We start from the raw sequence: 18991 nt of genomic DNA, 5'->3' as shown, positions 1-18991 counted from the left end.
ACTGTCAGGATCACCATTTATCCTTTGCCCATTGTACTATCTGTGGTTTTCTGCAAAAGTGCTGAGCTATCCCAGCATGGATACATGTGACTTCTGAGTCTGTTGAGTACCTTTGTCTTGTGCATAAGCCCTGCAGTTACCTCAGGCTTATGTGTCACAAGCACAGGCATGAACCTGGTGTGTAACAAGGAATGCTCAAGTAAGAGAGGAATGCTTGGCAGAGCACTGTAATTAAGCATGGCGCAAACAGGACATGTCCCTCTGTCGAATATGAGCTGTATATTCTGCAACCAAAATGTCCAAGTGTGTGCTCATCCTTTGCATGGACAGATTTTTAGCACTTTTGACCTGTCAAATGCTAAATGACAGGATTATCATGTGCTAAATAGAAAGCTCTTACTTTGTTCCATTTTAAATTTGAATTTTGAAGATTTAAATCTGTATTTCTTCTAATGCTGTTCAAACTATTTTTCTCCATCAAGACAAGGACAATAGTTTCTGATTTTAAAATGTCAGATTACTAGTTTCTTTACTACCTTTTAATGCATTTGTGTACTCTGGCAGTGTTTGTGAGTTTGAAGTACTATGCAGATGCAGCTGAGGTATAAATTGTATAAATGACATTAGTAGTAAGTTAGACTAAAGGATATTAAAACAAGCCAAGCAGTTGCTTGCTCCATGTATTTATTTATATCTTGTATGCTTAAAGTGGGTTTCCTTTGGATTAGACAGATGTAGCAATGACATTTTCTGATTTCATGTCCTGGGGCAAATGATTTTTTTTGGGTCATCCACCAAAAAAAATACCTTTACACTACTATATACCTAATAGTAGTAGCTGCAGCTAGTTCTCTGTTCTTTCTGTTTCTAAGGCCTGCTTTCTCAGCTTTCTGAAAATCTTCTTATCTTTACTGTTTCACACAGGAGGTTACCTTGAGTTGGTGTTAACTGCTTAGAGAAATATCAGTTGTAAATAATGTATGTTTGAGTTACCCCCAGTAGGGGATGGATCTTTTAAAATGCTTTCGAAATCTATTTTCTGAGTTTCAGTAGAGTTAAACTGCTTTCTGAACAAAAACTTCCTCATTCTCCTGTCACCTGATCCATTGTTTTTGGTGTTCTACTATGAGTAAGTCTTAACTGAAATTGTGCCTGTCATTGGTACCCATTTATTTAGGTTTTATTGGTATTTTCTGCTTTGAATTTCAACATGTCACCTCCTTATGCAACAGAGAATGCTGTAAAGAATTTGTTTTATCTATGAGTGGGTTTAAGAGTGCTTGTTTACAATGGGCAGTTGTGCTTGTCATTTTGTATATTCACTGACCAAACAGGGAGCAAACCTGTGGAAAATCCTGTGGAAGATAAGCCTTTGAAATTCAGCAAGGTTTATTTTGAAATATTATCTCAAAATTTCTCATAATTGTTCAGGGAGAAGTTGCAGTCTTATTTTTTATATACCCAGCATTTTGAAAGATAGAATTAAACTATTGAGGCTTGTAGCCTAGTGTCTTACTGATAGTTACATGTTCTAGTATCTGTGAAACTGCTTTTACTTTTTTGAACCACTGCGCAAATTGCTTAAAAATCTGATTTTAAGTGTTAATTCCACTGTTATCCATACACAATAGCAATGATAACTACTTGAACTTTTTTCCTTTCTGTTCAGATGTGGTTATAGGTTCAAGGATTTATTTTCTGTTTTAATTTTAAGTTTACAGACTTTCTTAAATTCAGATGATCACCTACTGATGGCCCAAATGGAACAGGAACCATTCTTAACTGTGAGCGAGACTATTTTGTGCATAATTCTCCTTTTTGGCCTGCTCTGTTTATCATCTTACTAGAATGGGATTATGCTCCCAGGATGTTGATAAATGTTGTTGAGTTGTAGCACTATTATGCATGAACTGTTGTATTTGAATAACTAGGAATTTTTATTGACACATAAAGGATGTATTTGTCTCTAATTATCATACTGTTGTTGAAGTGGTTATCTTTTTATCTTGACTTAGAGTGGAAGAACTGGCAAGGCTTGGCAGCTCCTTTGCCTCCTATCAAATTTGGGGTTCTTGCCAGTGTCACTGAAGCAATTTTTAATGTGCTCTTATTAGACTAGAATTGCTTGTATCATTTTTCTTTTCTGCAAAGTCTCAGCTCAGAGTTAGTCAGCAGGATTGTGTATGTCCCTGCGATGCTGTGTTTTGAAGAACGTCATTAGTTACTTTGGCCCTGTGCACTGAGGCTTGCCTACAGGAGCTGTGGTGACTAAGGGAGATGCTACAGCCTTTTTAGGTCATCGTCAAATCAGGCTGCTGCTGTCATTCTGCAGAAGTTTTGCAGCCCTCCCTGTGAAGTTCTTCATCTGCAGTTTTGAAGTCCTTGCTGCCCTTGCTAACCACGTATAAGCAGAAAGTTTTTGATTCAGTGGTATATAGCTTTTCAGATGCATCTTGTCTTCTTTCCCACTGCTGAGCTGGCCAGTCTCTAGCATAATTACCTTTTATTTGAAGAAGAGAGTGCTCCAGCTGGCTACTGCTGCTGCATTACTGTGTGCAGGCAATGATTAGGTGTTCTGACTTTCCTTCCTTGTGCTTCTCTGCTCTTAGCACTTTGCCTGTCCTTTGCTGGTTCCTTCTGCAGTAGTCTCTCTCATGATCTGCCATCCATTACTTAAAACCTTCTAAAAGCGAGTAAAAAGAAGTTTTGTTTGCTTGATTCCTTTGTTTTCCCTTCCCGTGTCCTTATGAACTTGGAATAACTGCAAAAGGCTTGAGTAAGCACAGGCTTTGGATCCTGTTTGCTGCTCAGTGCGTTTACTCAAGCTGTTGCTGGTGTTCCTTGTGCAAACAGCTGCTGGTGGTTTTAAGTTGATCTTTTGATTCTCAGTTGGTTGAACCTGCCCAGGTGCCCTGTGAGCCGGAGGTTCCCTGTGGCTGTGGCACCAGGAGTGGTGAGGGCTCCCTGGGATCCGGGCTGTTGGGTGGCCTCAGCCTGGGGCATGGGACACCTCCCTGGGGATGAGGTCAAGCTCGGGCTGGGGTATCAGCCCACCAGCAGGTGTGGTGGGGCTGGATCAGAAGAAGTTCTGCTGAGAGGAACTGTGGTCTCACAGGGCTGTAGGGATGGCCTGAGGCCAGGCTGGGATGTGGGCCCACAGGTGGGACTGGCTTGGTGGGGCTCGTGGCCACCTGGGGGCAGCTGGAGAGGAGCCCTTTAGAAAAGAGTAATATGACTGTGATGCTTTATCTTTTGCATACAAAGTAAAGCCTGATTATTTTTTATTATGAGCAGGATGTACTGAAGGAATTAATTCATAAACAAAACATCTGTCTCTCCAGCAGTTTTTTTGCTGGGATTGGAATGAGTCATGGATTTGGGAACTGTGCTGGTCTCAGCGCAATGAGATCACCAGAAGACTTAAGGATTTTCACTGTGCTTTCCAGGAAGAAAAAAATATATTGTGAAGTTCTTAAAACTTGCCCTCCTTTTACACTTGCACATGGCCACCTACTTTTATGCCTTTATGGTATTGGGAACTGTCTTCCAGAAGAGCAGTTTCCTTTTATTCTCCAATAAGAGCATTAAAGGGACTTGGACAAGACTTTCTATACTAGTAAAAGTTACCAATCTGAATGTGATGAGGGAGAGTGAAGAATGTCAGGAGTGGTAAGGAGTAGTATGTTGTTGCCAATTCAGTTTTGGCCTAAACATATATATGGGTAAATACCATTATTGAAGGAAAAACATTGAGTTGACTGACTAAAAGTAGTCCAGAAATGTTTCAAAGAAAATAAGATTTTAACTGTAAATTACTTGAAAAGCAGTATTATGGCACTAGGAGGTGGAAAATAGTCATTGAAAATGAAGCTGTGTTCTTCTGCACTTGCCTTTTCTGAGTTTTTACTTATGAAATGTTAATTTATTTATCTAGCTGAGTTATGATTTACTTACAAAAAGAAATTGAAGTGACTCAGTGCTTTGACTGCTGCTCAGTCAAATTGAATTGACTCAGTTAATTCCTTCTAAATTTTATAGAAGTTGCAGCAGATTTTTTAATACTGTCTAGCAAGGCTATTGTATCTGTATTCTCTAGATTTGATGCTGTAGTTCTTAAGGCGAGAACAGTCAGTAATTTTGTTGGCAGAAATGCATGCAGTCATGTTAGCGCAATCACTTTGCACTCAATCTTTCCTTCATGACACTTAATACAATTCTGTAAATTTGACTTGTATAGAAACTGATCCAGTTTCAGGCCTTTAAAAGAATCTAATATTTCAACCTTAGCCGCTGGATCCAGCGTTTGAGATATTTTGTTACCGTGGTAGTCAGTGGTGCTGTCTCCATGTCTCTTGCGTATATTCTCTCAGAGATTCTTTATCTGACAATCTCATTAAGCAGTGGGCTCCTGTGCTCCATTTATTAGTAATAGGCCCTTGCATAGTTTTCTTTCCTCTTAGAGTAGGATTTTCTATGGGAGTTTTAATTTTCAAAGTTTATTTTATATACGTTAATATGTCTTAGATGCATAGAAGTTGAGGAGGAAGATTTATCCTAAGACTTTTGGAACATGATCCATTACTTTTATTCTTGGCAAGGCAATTAGGGTACAAGAGTGAACTCCTTCCCATGTCTTTCTGTCATTCCCTTATCTAGCCAGCCCCTGGCATAGCTGTAGTCCAGCATGGTAAAGCCCAGTCCTGGATTTCACCAAAAACACACTCCACAGTACGGCCTGTGAGGACCACCTTTAGTGCTTCTGAGTATAGAGGCTTGGCTTCCACTAGCACAGGAGTTTCTGCAGTAAAAGAAACATCTTCCTCAGTGCATGAGAGGAGACTTGTGGAGGCTGAAAAAAATGACAAGATATGTACTCCCAGTTCAACGTGCTTGTCTTCTGATGTCATAGTAGCATTTTGAGAAGTGGAGCTTTGTCCCTCCCCTTCTTATCATAAGCTATTTCTGTTATTTCATAAGTTATTAAAAATAACTTATTTATGTTATTAGTTTGTTTCTTCTGGTAGAGTTTGGGTTCTGTCTGCTAGGAGATGGCTGTGTTAGTGGGTGAAAGAAGTTTTACCCTTTTGTCTGGTGTGTGGAGACATCTTTGTTAATCTCTTGTGGTAAAGTAGTTTGTTACTGTGTCACTTGCCAAATGCTTCTAAATCAAGGGCCTCTTGTGCTTGGAGTTATACTTGATTTTTACTGGTATTTCAACAGATATTCTCTGTGTCCCATCCCTTCCTTACTGGAAGCTGATTGCTCTGAAGTTTCTTGGCTGTATCCATACTGTTTTTACAAACATATATTTGTTTCACTTACATCTTGCCTTCCTTGTACCTGTGCTCATGGTGCTTATCTGGATAGCTAGTGCTTTAAGGCAGATGTAGTGAGCTTTTTGTTTATTATGTACTTAGTGTTAGCAAAGTGCTGTTTTCAATGTGGATCAACAAGCCACAGAAATAAGCATTAATGTCAGTTTCTCCAAGTACACTGTTTGTCTTAATAAGTTCCTATATATCTTAAACATGCAAGCATATTTTAGGTGTTGGAGGCTGTAAATGTGTATTGTGAATTTAAAGCCACCTGTGTAAGTTCTTCAGCTTCTTTGCCTGTTGTGTTAGCCATTATGAAATGAATATGTTTGAAGTAAATTGTTAGCGTGATTAAGTCTAATGAATGGCCAAGTATCAGGTTATAAAGTCATGTTTATTTACCTACTGACTGTGTGAAATGAAAAGTAAAGGGTAAAGTGAAGCTTGATTGAATCATTCGTGTTATTAGTTAACCATTCTCTTTTAAGGTAGCTGATTTCTAGATGGGTGATTTTGAGGAGTTACAAGCCTGGAGATAATGCTACTGATACCTTTTATGAATTTTATAAGTTTTGTAAGTCTGCAAAATATATGAAAGGAAAAACCTGTAGCAAAAACACCACTTGATTTAACGTAAGATGTATTTATAAAATTTTCTGGGTGCTGTATGTATGCAATTAATTATTGAATTATGGAGTTGCTTTTAACTACTTACGTTGAATGTTGGATTACAAAGGCAAAGTAGTTTAATAGCTTTTAGTGAAGTATGGTGTTAGTATTAGTAGAGGTTTTGGGTCCTGTTGAATAAAGAAAGAAAAAGATAAAAACTGTGCAGAGGCGTCTATAAGTTCATTGCAACAGGGCATATCATTGTCTCTGAAATGGGTTCAGGATTCAAAAATAATAAATTTTAAGAATATAATTTTAGGGCTTGGTTCTAAAGGAATGTGCAGATATGAGGGTAAGGTTTGAAGAATGAATTAACCCAGTGAACTGTAGATTACTGCCAAGAGTAGTGCATATTCCTCCCACAGTCTCACTGTTTTGATACTAATGTGCAGCTGCAAATTTTAGTATAGGTTGAGTGTTCTAATGAATCAGGAAAATACTGCAAGATGAAGAATGTTGACCCCTTCATTTGGTAACGTCTCACAGTTTATCTGGCATAAGCCGCTACTGAAAAGCTTCTTTTGGCTGAGGACAGGACTAGATTTATTTCTCTGTGAAACAGTATTCCTGTCTGTAACTGGAAATTTCTGTCCTTGAGCAATTGTATGAGTTGCTCATACATATGAACTGAGAGCATTGTGTGTAGTGGTGATTAGGTTTTGCACAGGAGGAGGTTTTTCATAAGGCTGTTTATGGTAGAAAAAGAGTGATTTGAGGTAAACACATCTGTATCTACATGAATTTGTTTTCAGGGCTGCATACTACAGCCAGGACTGTGTGGCTGTCAGTTTTCCCTTACCTTCTATTCAGATGTCTTAGTTAAAGATGGAATATATTTCTTCCTGTTGTTGGTGCAGAATGTATTTGTGGAATAAAAATCATAGCTCTGTATGGAATATGTGCTTGTTCTTTTGGTTGGATGCCATTTTATCTAGGGGTGTGGCCATGTAAAATATGATGTGGGTTGTATGAAGTTGATTTTGGCACAGAATTCTTACAGAGGATTTGTTGCTGTGGACCTTGTCAGTTACTATACATACTAATCTGATAGGGGAAAATTGAAAATGCCATTCAGTTTTAAAGTGTGTATTTACCAATCAAGTGTGCATTTGGTGCTAAAATTACCTTTTCATAAGCCTGTGAAGATATACTGAGAGATTGTTATTTCAGGGTTCATAGCTGTGCCTGCTCTTTTAGAGACAGCATAAATGATTCATTGCAAAGTTGTGGTTGACATTTAAGTTGGAAGGGTGTCTGATACATTGATTGAGCTGCTGTTTTCTGGGATTCGTCTGAAGGAAGACATACAATGTATACTTTGTAATGGTTTTTGTTTGTTGTTTGGTTTCGGTTTTTTTTTTTTTTTTAAACAGCCCTCTTACCTTGACATGTGGAATGGGCACTGTAGGTCTAAGTTCTGTGTGCAATAAGCATGGAACCACTCCTAAATATATGAAGAGAATGATACAGGGGGTTTGTGTTGTATTGTCTTTCTGCATCCCCTCTCCCTGAACAGGATGCTTCTTTACAAATGTCGCTGTTACTCCTTGGTCCACCTTCTCATGCCCTCATGTTGTATTGTCTCAGCTTCAGGCATGCAAAACAGATGTGATTCTCCTAATATTTTCACTTGAAATAAAGGCATTCCAGTCTCTTCCTTGGCAAACTATAAAAAGACATAATAGAAATAGAGAAGTTTTTTTGTTTCGTTTTTTTGTTGTTGTTGTTGGTTTTGTTTTGGTTTTTTTTGGGGTTTTTTTTGGTTTTGTTTGTTTTTTGGTTTTTTTTTTTCTTTTTTTGTTTTTTTTTTTTTTTTTTTTTTTTTTTTTTGGGGTTTTTTGTTTTTGGTTTTTTTTTGGTTTTTTTTGGGGTTTTTTTTGGTTTTTTTTTTTTTTTGGTTTTTTTTTTTTTTTTTTTTTTTTTTTTTTTTTTTTTTTTTTTTTTTTTTTTGCTTGAGCTGTCTAGGTTATCATCATTCTTTCATCCTTCACTGTGCTGCTTTACTGTTCTCAGAATTTAATATAGAACTGGAAAATTTTGCTATATGTTTTACAGGTATCCCATACATTGATTAATACCACACTGATCTGTAAGAGATACTAATCTAAAACTTAATGGTTTGTCCGCATCCATGAACCTGATGAAATCTTCCCCTACCTCAAGAAGTTCCTACTTTTTCCCCGTAAGGAGTGCAGAGGGGAAAGTGGTATTTCATTTATATCTTTATTTTGAAAGAAGACTGTCTTGTTCCCAAGAGGCTATCACTTGACATAACTGCTGCCTTGCCATGTTTGATGGAAACTTTCAAGCTAGTAAAATAAAATAATTCTGTCACTGATCACTGATTGCAAATTACTATGAAAGTAATTAAGGAGGACTTACTTGAGAGGAGAGGAGAAAAGCCAGTAGTTTCCTGTCTTGGTTTTTCTCAGCTTTCTATGAGATTGAACAGTTTATTCCTTAAAAACCCAACCAACCAAAAATAAAAACCCCACAAAACCCCATAAATTTCAACGTACAAGGTCTGTTTGCAGTCATGGTTTTAACTGGATTCTGTCAGGAGAGCAGAGCTAAGCTATCAAACATAGTTGGGTTTCTAGTTGGGGCTAGAAGCTGTGGATGACATTTTTAATCATTTCTGAGATGATAACATCCCTTGAACAAAACACCTGATCAGACCATTTTATTTTTGTTTGTAATTTCTTAAGTTTGCAGAACCCTCTGCAATTTTTCAAGCTTTGTTGAACTCATCCATTTTGAAGTGAGTGATGCTTGTAACTGCTGGAAGATTCTTGGAAAGAAGCATGCAGCATGTCAGAAATGTTTTCAGGTTGTGTTATTTGCCAAAAAGAAAACTATTTATTTAACAGCTGCAAAGTATCATCACACTGCCAACAGATGGTTTACTACTTTGCATAGTGCTTGTTTTCCCTCAAGAAAAGCATTCATGTAGTAGTTCATAGAGGTGTGTCTGCTCTTACAGAGATTTTAATATCCCCAGAATCACATATATTTCATTCTTAAAAGCATTATGCATTTTTCTAGTAAGTTATTCTTCTTAAGCATTTGGAGTGATTGAAAAAAACCACTATACTTACCGAGGAATGTTGATTCACCTTAAATGAATGAAATAAAATGTCTTAATATCTTGATGTTATCTTTTCTTGTCTCATCCCAATGTATTACTATGCTTTCGTACTTTTCCCCAGCATTAAAGTAATATAAAGGAACTTTTTCTTTTTTTTTTCTGGTGTGGGTATTGCAGGTTGCAGTTTAGAAAATTGAAAATATTTCGCCTGAGATGCCTGACTTTGTTCCCTCCTTCTCTTTTGGGATATTTAATTTAATGGATGACTGTAGCTTGAACCAATATCAATTATGTGAGGAAGAATGGAAATGAAACTGTGAGGATTTGTAAAACCTGATTTCAGAGTGTACTGAATTATACAAGTTGGAGAAAGCAAGTGCTAAGAGTACTATGTGCCAGCTGTCAGTTCATACAATTTTGTGGGTTTTTATATTTTCTTTCTTTAAAGCACCTTCAGCTGATGCTGTAGGAATAACATGTCTCTCTGGCAGCCTGTACACTAAATTATGAATCTATTTAATGTGTTTTTTCAGTTATCAGTACTTTTTAAGTCAGAATCTGGTTCCTGTGAGATGTCTTGACAGAGTAGGTGATGTGAGTTAGTGTGTTGTAGTTATGGGTGCTATACTGCAGTAATAGCATTGCATCATTTATTTTGTATATTCCTATAGGCAACAGTTCTGATAGCTGTGTAACAGAGACAGACTTCTTTTAACCTGACTTTTTGCTACCTCCCTGTTTAAGCCAACCAATAATGCAGTCAGTATACCAAGAAATTAGTACTATCTTGAGCCCCATTTTTTCATATCAAGGAGAAGCCCCATATGAACTCCTGTTTTAGCACTTTTTAGTAAGTTTGGTTCTTTTTAGCAAGTTTTGATTTTGAAAAATTTTGTCTAGGTTGCTGCAGTTTATATATATTTGTTTTCTTGCACACCTATTTAAAATAATCTACTAGCAGTCTGCAGCTATTCAGACACAGAATCAGAGTACAGAAATCTTATGTCTTACAACATTTGAGTTGGATTTTCACAGATTGCAGTATTTTAGGTTCACTTCAGTATTACATCCTTTTTGTGAGCTGGGATCTGTGATACTGTTTACTAGGACATTAATTTCTAGATCTGGAATTGCTGTTTTCAGAACATGAAATATGACCTGGAATGTACAGTAACCCATCCCTCAATATGTTTCTGGTGCCTTAAGTCACCTCCTACTTAATTTTCTGTACCATTTGGAGACAGTTCAGGGGCATGGTCTCAAAAGAACAAAGTGATACTGCATCTTCTGCTTTTGCTGCATGTGCCTTGAGGAAGTACAGGTATTACTTGCCATGATGCTCTATGTATGTATTTCACTCAGCAGAGCAGAGTGCAGAAATGAAAGCAGCTGCTCTGTCTTCCACATGCAAGTGGGACTGGTTCTCCTTTGCCCATTTATGGGCTTTCTGTGATATCCCTGATAATCTGTCTTTGTAAGGAGATGTTTGGGTTTTTTTGTGGGGTGATGGAGGAAGGTGCACCAAACTTCTATTTTTTTTTTTAAAGATTGTGTTACATATGAAATAAACTCAAAAGCACCTTCATTTTTTTACTGTGTCTTTATAAATACGTATTCAATTCAGAGCTCCTTATCTTTTTAAATCTGTAGGTCCATACTACTTGCACAGAATTCAAATCACCTTCCCTTGTAATGAAAGGTTATAGGAAATGCTTAAGGGCCTCAGGCTGCCTGCCTCAGGTGAAGAAATGTGTCAAGCATTGAGGTATTCACTGCTTCTGTCTGACTGTAAGATCCTATTACTGTGCAATTTTCCTCTTCTATTTTTTTTTCTTGACCAAAAACATCACATGTTTTCAGGCCACACAGTATGGTAGCCAGTATAGTCTTTCATGTTTCTTTTGCTTATTCTGGGAGCTTTTGAGAAATTCACTGGTTCAGACAAGGCTTCTTGGAGGTTTCAGTAAACAGTTCTGCTAAATTCCCATAATCAAACAATGTCTTGATTAAAAACAAAGTTTAGGCTTGTATTCAAATTTACAGTAAATTCTGTCATGTGTTGGTCTTGGATTAGGTGGGCTACAATATAAATCTTCACTTAAAAGAAAGAAGTTACCACTTTAGCATGTAACATTCAAGTTTTGCGTTAAAGAGCTGCTGCTCTCTGAAGTCTGCTTATGTCCTATTCAGCTTAACTGGGCAGTTTATTTTGTAATTACATATGTAAGTGAAAACACACTTCTTGTTTCTAGTTTGAACTGCTACAAATACAGTTCCAATTTCATAATTTTCGTATTTTGGAATTAATACATTATTCAAATGAACGAGTCTTAGCTGAGAAGTTATTTGGAATAATAAATTGGAAATTTGACAGCCCACAAATAACTCTGGAGAATGATTGAGGTTTTTTCAGTAAATACTTCTAAAAGTCGTAAGCCCATGTTAATAGGAAGTAATGGAATTTTTCTGGCTGCTGCAGTGGCTGCTGCTATTGTCCTAATTTAAATAAATATCTTTCAAGCAAAGTTAGGTTTGAAAATAGGGTGACAGAAGATGATCTGATTTATTTTTTTATGTTCAAGCATTTTAAAGATTTTACCTTGACTGTTTCAGAATAAGGTTGATCTACTAATTTGGTCCGTGTTTGCAGAGCTAATTAAACTTGGTGTTATTCCTCTAGGATAAAGTTATACTTAATAAATGTATTGCAAGCCAACTTTTAAAACGTGTATGTTTTAATATTTGTTCTTTAAAGATTTATAAATTAGTTGCCTTGGGTTTTAAATGGGTTGTTTTTGCTTTTTTCAAATTATACTAGCTATTTGTTTGAGATGACAGCAAATACAGGATTTTGATGACCTGCAGTATTCAAAGTAGTTTAAACACTTCCAGCAAGTAAATACCAGGCAACTATCGCAATAGCAAAAGCTGTTCTTTTGGCAACAGTGTCTTGCAATGATTTCCTCAAGTAGATGTCATCTTTCAGGATAGTGGCTTTATTAAAAGCAGATTTGAGTGCTTGCTAGAGTTACTATTCCAAGAATAGTTGGTTGCTCAGATGATTTCACACTGCAGGCAGCATTTCAGTGGTTAGCCTGTTCTGGGAGCCCATCCCTGTTTGTGATTAAACTAAAGATCCTTGAAAACAGCCAGGTTTAGCATACTGAACATTTTTTCCTTTTTTTTTGGAAACTTTTATGTCCTTTTCCAGTTCTTGCTTTGTATTGTAATTTACTCCTATTTGAATTCTGCATGCTGAGGATTAGTTTCCTTTCTGCATACGTATACCCTCAACAAAGATACTGTAAATCCCCTTTTTTCCACTTATTTGCATAGAGTCCTATGAAACATGTGGGTGTAAATTAGCCATTTGCTGGCTGTGTGCCTGAAAACAGTCTGAGATTCTGGCTGACCAGAAAACCGTCCATTTTTTTGGTTGTTGTTGAACATGTAGGATGTATTAAGGATTCAATTTAATTATCTTGGTTTTATTTAATCTTCTTTTTAAGAAATTGCCTTTAATTGTTGCCCCCTCACATACTTCTAGAGGAATAGTCAGCTGTTCACAGAGGGAGCTTTTAATGATAGAAATATAATGGAGAAGAACTGTAGTAGAGAAAGATGTGAGAAGATGCAAATGAGCAGCGCATTGCAGGCACTTTTTCAAATCCACACAGGAATCTTTCCTCTCTGTGTTTCTTCTGTGTGCTGGGGGCACTGTGTAAATGCTGACATCCTGTTCCATAATGCTATAGTAGGTGGAGTGAAAAATTGCAGAAGAAAAAATGGGGTCTTTGTTTAGCCAAAAGCATCAGTATAATAATTTGAGTGGAAGTAAATATGTGTAACAAAGCATGTGAGGTAGGAAATGTGGTCTCTCTTTCTGAACTCTTAGGTTTCTGGAACCTTTAAGTCCCCCTTACCTCCAAGGGGTTAATCTTGCAAGCAGTAATGCACTGAGAGTGCTCAGAGATCCTCCAGCAAAGTTTCTTTAAGGATTTTATTTTGTATCTGAGTATAAATGGGAGGAAAAAGTTTGTGTTCCAGTGCATGAGTTCATACGGGCCTTGAGTGGAAACTGCTGATGGTTTGAATATGTCCTGGAATGTGCACCAAGAGAAAACACAATTATGCAAAGAAATATGCATATACAACATGAAGTTGTGCACGTAGAGGCAGTGGTTTGGGGTTTTTTTAATGAAAAGAAGGATTTTGTTGAAAAGAAGGATTTTGTTAGAGAACAGGAAAAAATGAGACTCGTTCGTGTTCCTTGAGGAAGTGTGTAGAGATATATATATATATAATTATTATTATTAAGTAAAACTGCCAGAGATTGTATTATCTCCACTTGTGAATACAGGGAGCATTGGAAGGCTTTACTTATTTAAACAAAGGGCTTTTGCATACAAATACTATTGCATAGGAGAAGATTGCTTATTTGAATTCAGCTGCTGATTTTTTGACCTATGAAAAATAACTTCATCTAAACTATATTGACATCTCAATCTCAGAAGTCTGTTTGTACACAGGCACAGTTAGTTATTTTCTTCTTTAAATAAATGGGCTTCTGTGGTTTGTGTTAGTGTCAGTCTTCACATCAGATTTAGCAGTTGTATCAGGTACACACTGTCTTAGATTAATTGTTTGAATATGGCTTCTGAAGCTGTTGTCAACCCAAGTTCTGGGAACAGAAGGATCACAATCTCTGAAGCCAGGAGTCCACACTCGGATTGGAAGTTCCAGTCACAGTCCACCTACTGTGTCTGTGTATAGCTTCTGGTAAATGTATACAAACCAGCTTAATGCCAAAGCCAGTAGCAGCATGCAGCAATAAACCACTAACATTTTGTGATACTGTAGGTAAGAAAAACTTGGATCTTCTCTTAATCCAGGAAGCCTTTACATCCCTGAGTAATCTTTGAAGTCATATTTTATTTTGCAGTCTGTGACCACTAAGAAAATGTCTGAAAACATCTATTCAACAACTGAGTTGCAGAATTAACAGCATCAGATCATTGCACTCTGGAAAGCACTTTTTCAGCTGAATGTCACTTGAATGTCTTTTAACCTGACAGCACTTCTGAGTGTTTTCCCAAAAAGTTATTAATTGAAAATTCTTTAGGCACATGAAGGACTGGGTTTTGCAAAGATTATCAGCCTCTGGCTCAGTCAGGAGGTCTGTGTGTTTAAATCCATTGTTGTTAACAGTGGCCTTGAATTAAAAAAAGAAATAAAAATTAACCCAAAAGCTAGTTGCAATGTCCCAGCAGTTTAAATGCCGGTATGATGTGCTTTGCAAATATTTCTATAACACAGAAGAAGAGAGAAGTATGTGATGAATGTGAAAACAACACATTTTTTCACAACTTTTTTCTAAGTAACTACATGTAAGTTGATTCTTTTGATTCTGTTTTCATGTAGATATATTCATAGTTAAAGGATAGGTAACTAAGATGTTGGGACTTACGAGATCACACCTTGTCAGGAATTACGCATTCTTTGTTCCCTTGAAAGTGGTCTGGTTTTTTCTTTTGATGGAGACAATTTTTAAATCCAATTCACTTTTTTAAAGATTCATGTAAATGACCTGGTGCTAAAACATGTCAGAATTCAAATTACTCTGTGTTGGTTAACTGAAGTATACTGTTACAGATTATTTTGGCACAGGATTCTGTTTGCATCCCAAAATTAGCAAGTGGTGAATTCAGTTTGGACTAAGTTGTGCTGTCTCTTGTGTACTTATTTTTTTAAAATTTTCCCATTTTTTAAGATAAGGGAATGTCATAAATAGTGACAACAAAACGTTGAGACTGAAAGTGTTAAGGCAATTACTTTGCTAGTAGTATGCACACAAAAAATAATGGATCTGTGACTCTCTTAATAATCTCATTTTCATAATATAATTTGATTATGTAGTTTATTTACATTTATTTTAAATTATGACAAATATCAAATGATCCCACAGGCAGAATTATCAGGTAGTTCAGGCCTGAGTATAATCATCTTCGTACTAAGAAAGCTAAGGAGGTCAAAAAGATCTGTCAGCTTGAAAGTCTTCATAATACAGAAATGTGTAAATTAATGTATGTGCATTGGAGTGTCATTACACTGGGACAATTAAAGGTGTCATTCAGCAGTTTCCATGAATGGGGGCCTGTGCATGTGTTACAAGACATCAGTGCAGAACTAATTGGAGTTACAGCTTGCACAAAGAACCTGTTCATGCCCCCTCTCAGTTCTCCCTCCTTTACTTAGGCTCTTCTGCAAGCTGCAGTGAGGTTTGTTTTTTGGGATGTGCGTGACTAAGCAGCTTCCCTCCTCCCTCCCTGTTCTCTACAATAATTTTTTCCTCTGCGAATGTGTATGTCTCTCCTGAGACAAATGTCTCTCCTAAGTCAGCTGTGCTGTTTTGTTACGAAACACGTTGAGGAACTGACCTGGGTCAAAATTACGCAGCCCAAAAGTAGAGGTGTGGTTTTGGCTGCGTTGACCCCGATGGTGTCTCTGACACTGTTTCCTGTGCAGTTGCCCAGTCAGTAATTCCAGAGTTGAGGGGATGAGGTGCTAAAGCTGCAAGAGGTGTAAGAGCTGTGCAGTCAAGTGCTGTCACCAGGAGCAGTGCTTCTGAAGAACAGTCTCACCAAGTCTGAAGCTTTCTCTGTCCTCTGTGAACATGATTTCTTGTGTGCCAGCACAATCATGATGCTCCTTCCCTATGCCCTTGCAGTGCTTCCCCTGTGTATGTGGGACACAGATCTGAGTTTCCTTCAGTTATCAGAGGGGGAATTAATGAAGCTTTTATGTTGCATGAAGTTAAACAGGGTGTTTCTCTGAGAAGATTTTGCAATATACTGAAGTGCAAGTGCTTCTGCCCAAAATAAGCTAAGCTTGCATAAGCAAATTTAAGAAGTGTGGAGAACAACTTCAGTGAAGACACTCAAGTACTTTGAAAATTCTGCCTTTAAGAATATGAAATTATTTTCTAAATTCTTTGAGGCATTAAAAACTTTCTTTGAAGGTCAGAGTTTGTAATGCCTGAGTAAGTTAAGTGGACTTTGATATAACTTTAGAGTTTCTAACATTGTTTTATATTTATGTTTTCATTTTTAGAGAGTAACAGTCTGCTATACCTGTGATCTACAATGAATGCCAAATCTGCAATCAGCAAAGAGATTTTTGCCCCACATGATGAAAGGATGCTGGGAGCTGTTCAAGTGAAAAGAAGAACAAAAAAAAAGATTCCTTTTCTAGCTACTGGGGGTCAGGGTGAATATTTAACGTACATCTGCCTGTCAGGTAGGTTTAATGACTTTTGACATCCAGTTGTTTGTTTATCTTTGATTAACTGATTAGCTGTTGTCTGTAACCATAAGGAGCTGGGTGATTCCAATCTTCACAATGTAATGAGAGAATTATAGCACTTATACCTTTTATCTTGAGGAGCCATGTGCTCTAGGCTATTTATATTTATATATTATAATAAGTTGAACAGGTGGTTTCATTGTTTAAAAACCCCTAGGTGTTCTCACAGCCCAGCTGCAGAGTATGAACAAATCGAATATTTGGTAACAGCCTTTCCTTAGTCAGATTAAGACATTTCTTAGAAGGATGAATTTTTCAGGACATTAAAGTGATATACAATGTAATTTTTTATGCCATGTTTCAATGTCTGCCAACTGAGTGTGTGTGAATATCTTTGGTATTTAGGGTGATCTAGTCACTTACTTTTTTAGGCCTATCATTTGCTCCCTTTGAGTGTGTACGTCTTGCTGGAAGGACAGCTAGTGGCCAGAAGAAATGTTCTATGACTCTCAGCAAAGTAGGATTATTTTTGCACTAAATGAGAGAGTTTCATGACTTTTTCAAATTGTGGTGTTATTTCTTTAAATAATGTAAAAGTTTCAAAGCATAGGACGGAAAACTCAGTGACTCTACTACTGTTCTAGCACATCACACATCTGCCCAAAAAGTATACATTCACTGTATGTTATTGGATGAGATGCTATTTATATACATATGTACAAATACTTCTGTTAAAATACAAGCTGGAGAGGAAATGCACATGCATACTGAGGTCAGTGAGACAAAAGAGAAGACCTTTCATTTACAGCTGAGTATTTTGCTTGTCATTGTAGTATCATAGACTATCCTGAGTTGGAAGTGACACACAAAGATCATCAAGGCCAACTCCTGGCCCTGCATTTTGGTAAACCCAAAAATGGCACCATGTGTCTGAAAGCATTTCAAATGCTTTGTGGGCTCTGCCAGGTTAGTGCTGTGACCAGTTCCCTGGGGGGCCTGTTCAAGGGCTTGAACACGCTCTGAATAAAGAACCTTTTTCTGATATCCAGCCTAATCCTTCCCTTACAGAGTTTTGTGCTATTTCCTCAGGTCCTATCAGTGGTCATGAGAGTGAAGAGATCAATGTGTGACTCTCTGCTTTCCCTCCTGAGGAAGCTGTAGACCACAATGAGCCCTTCCCTCAGTCTGCTATTTTCTAGGCTGAGCAAGCCAAGTGACCTCACATTCTCCCCACATAGAGAGCTTCAAGGAAGGATTTAAAAATTGATTCCCCTAGGCTGTTCCATAGACTTGCAGTTGGAATACTCTGTGTTGATGTAAGAATTGCATGCTTCAGTCTTCTCAAGGTGTAGAGGAAACTAATCTAGGCCTCTCAACTCTTAAAGAAATGTTCAAATGACTAATGTATTTAAGCAAAGCCAAACTCTTCTTTTGGCAGTCATATTTTTCAAATGTCAGTCCATTTTTTTCTTAACTCTTCTTGTAAAGAGCAATCATGTTCTAGGACTGTGCAGTAAGTTTTGGGACATACAGTTGTTTGATACCCATGTTCATGATTAAAGGTTAAAGATGTGCTCATTCATGATTAAAGGCTAGAGATGTGCTCTATGCTTACAATTTTCTGTAGGCTAAATGTTCAATAGGTGGATTTTTTGTCTTTTATTTTTTTTTATTTGATATTCTGTAAAACTTAGCCCTCCTTTGACTCCCCTACCCCATATTCATAGGTATCAGTCAACATGGATTTTAAGACAGTGAATGGTCTTAAATGCATTTATTGTTTTACTGCCATAGCATATTATGAGTAAGGAAAAAATAGTGGATGTCCTGACTTAAGCAGAGTTTGCCACTCATGATAAGGAGAAGCATTCAGGATCTAAATAAAATTATTTAGTGACAGACACTGAAAAGTTGCGTATTGATATTGCAAGAACCCTCACATGTGGCTCACTATTCATGGGGTTTTGCACAGATCTGAGACCAGGTTTTCTCATATACATTTATAGTTTATGAGAGTACTGTATGATTGGTAATATCAGTAGGCAACAAAGTGACTAGGGAGAGGACTGCTTGGCTGTGTTTGATGTCACATTCCAAACAGTCTGCTCAGCAAGATTATGCAATTCAGTAGGGTCAAGTGCCATTACTTATGTAGTCGGGAGTCATCAAAGGCACAAAACCGTGCATTGGGGAGCAAGTGTTTCTGCCACTGTTTAAAAGAAATTGTGATGAGGATAAACTGAGATTTTTGCCTATTCCTAATGGCTGTGAAGCAATAATGGTTTTTAGTTGCAGCACAAAGTTGTTACAGAAAAAGTTTCTGTTTGGTAAGGCTAAGTTAATGTAGTCGTGGCAATTTAACTGTGCCCCAAACAGTCCAAGATGAATTGTATCTTGGGACAACAGAATGTATTGATCGCCTTCCTTTTTTGAAGTAATGTGTCCAGTGAAGCAGTCACAATGGTGGCTAGCTCTGAATTTGTATTTATATTTCAGGTAACGTGCTTTAGTGCTGAGTATTGCAACCTCTTCCCTGGAAATGCCTTTATCAGCCTTTGACTCTTGTCCCAGGTTTGCTGTGTATTAGGTAAACAACGTGACTGGAATATCTCTGTGT

At 37.3% G+C, this 18991-nt stretch overlaps 1 protein-coding gene across 2 annotated transcripts in view; it reads left to right on the top strand.

Moving 5' to 3' along the window:
• STXBP6 (syntaxin binding protein 6) overlaps window positions 1-18991 on the top strand; it is a 93271-nt gene that overhangs the window by 18575 nt on the left and 55705 nt on the right. For both annotated transcript variants that reach the window (XM_041484135.1, XM_041484136.1), the window contains one exon: window positions 16183-16368. In XM_041484135.1, coding sequence (XP_041340069.1) covers window positions 16215-16368 — 154 coding nt within the window. In that variant the 5' untranslated portion in view covers window positions 16183-16214. The remainder of the gene's footprint in view (window positions 1-16182; window positions 16369-18991) is intronic.

Source organism: Pyrgilauda ruficollis, unplaced genomic scaffold, assembly GCF_017590135.1.
Source record: "Pyrgilauda ruficollis isolate IOZ18807 unplaced genomic scaffold, ASM1759013v1 scaffold63, whole genome shotgun sequence".
NCBI classification, from domain to species: Eukaryota; Metazoa; Chordata; class Aves; order Passeriformes; family Passeridae; genus Pyrgilauda; species Pyrgilauda ruficollis.
Note: the sequence above shows the minus strand (reverse complement) of the source record. Positions and strands in the feature narration are given on the sequence as shown.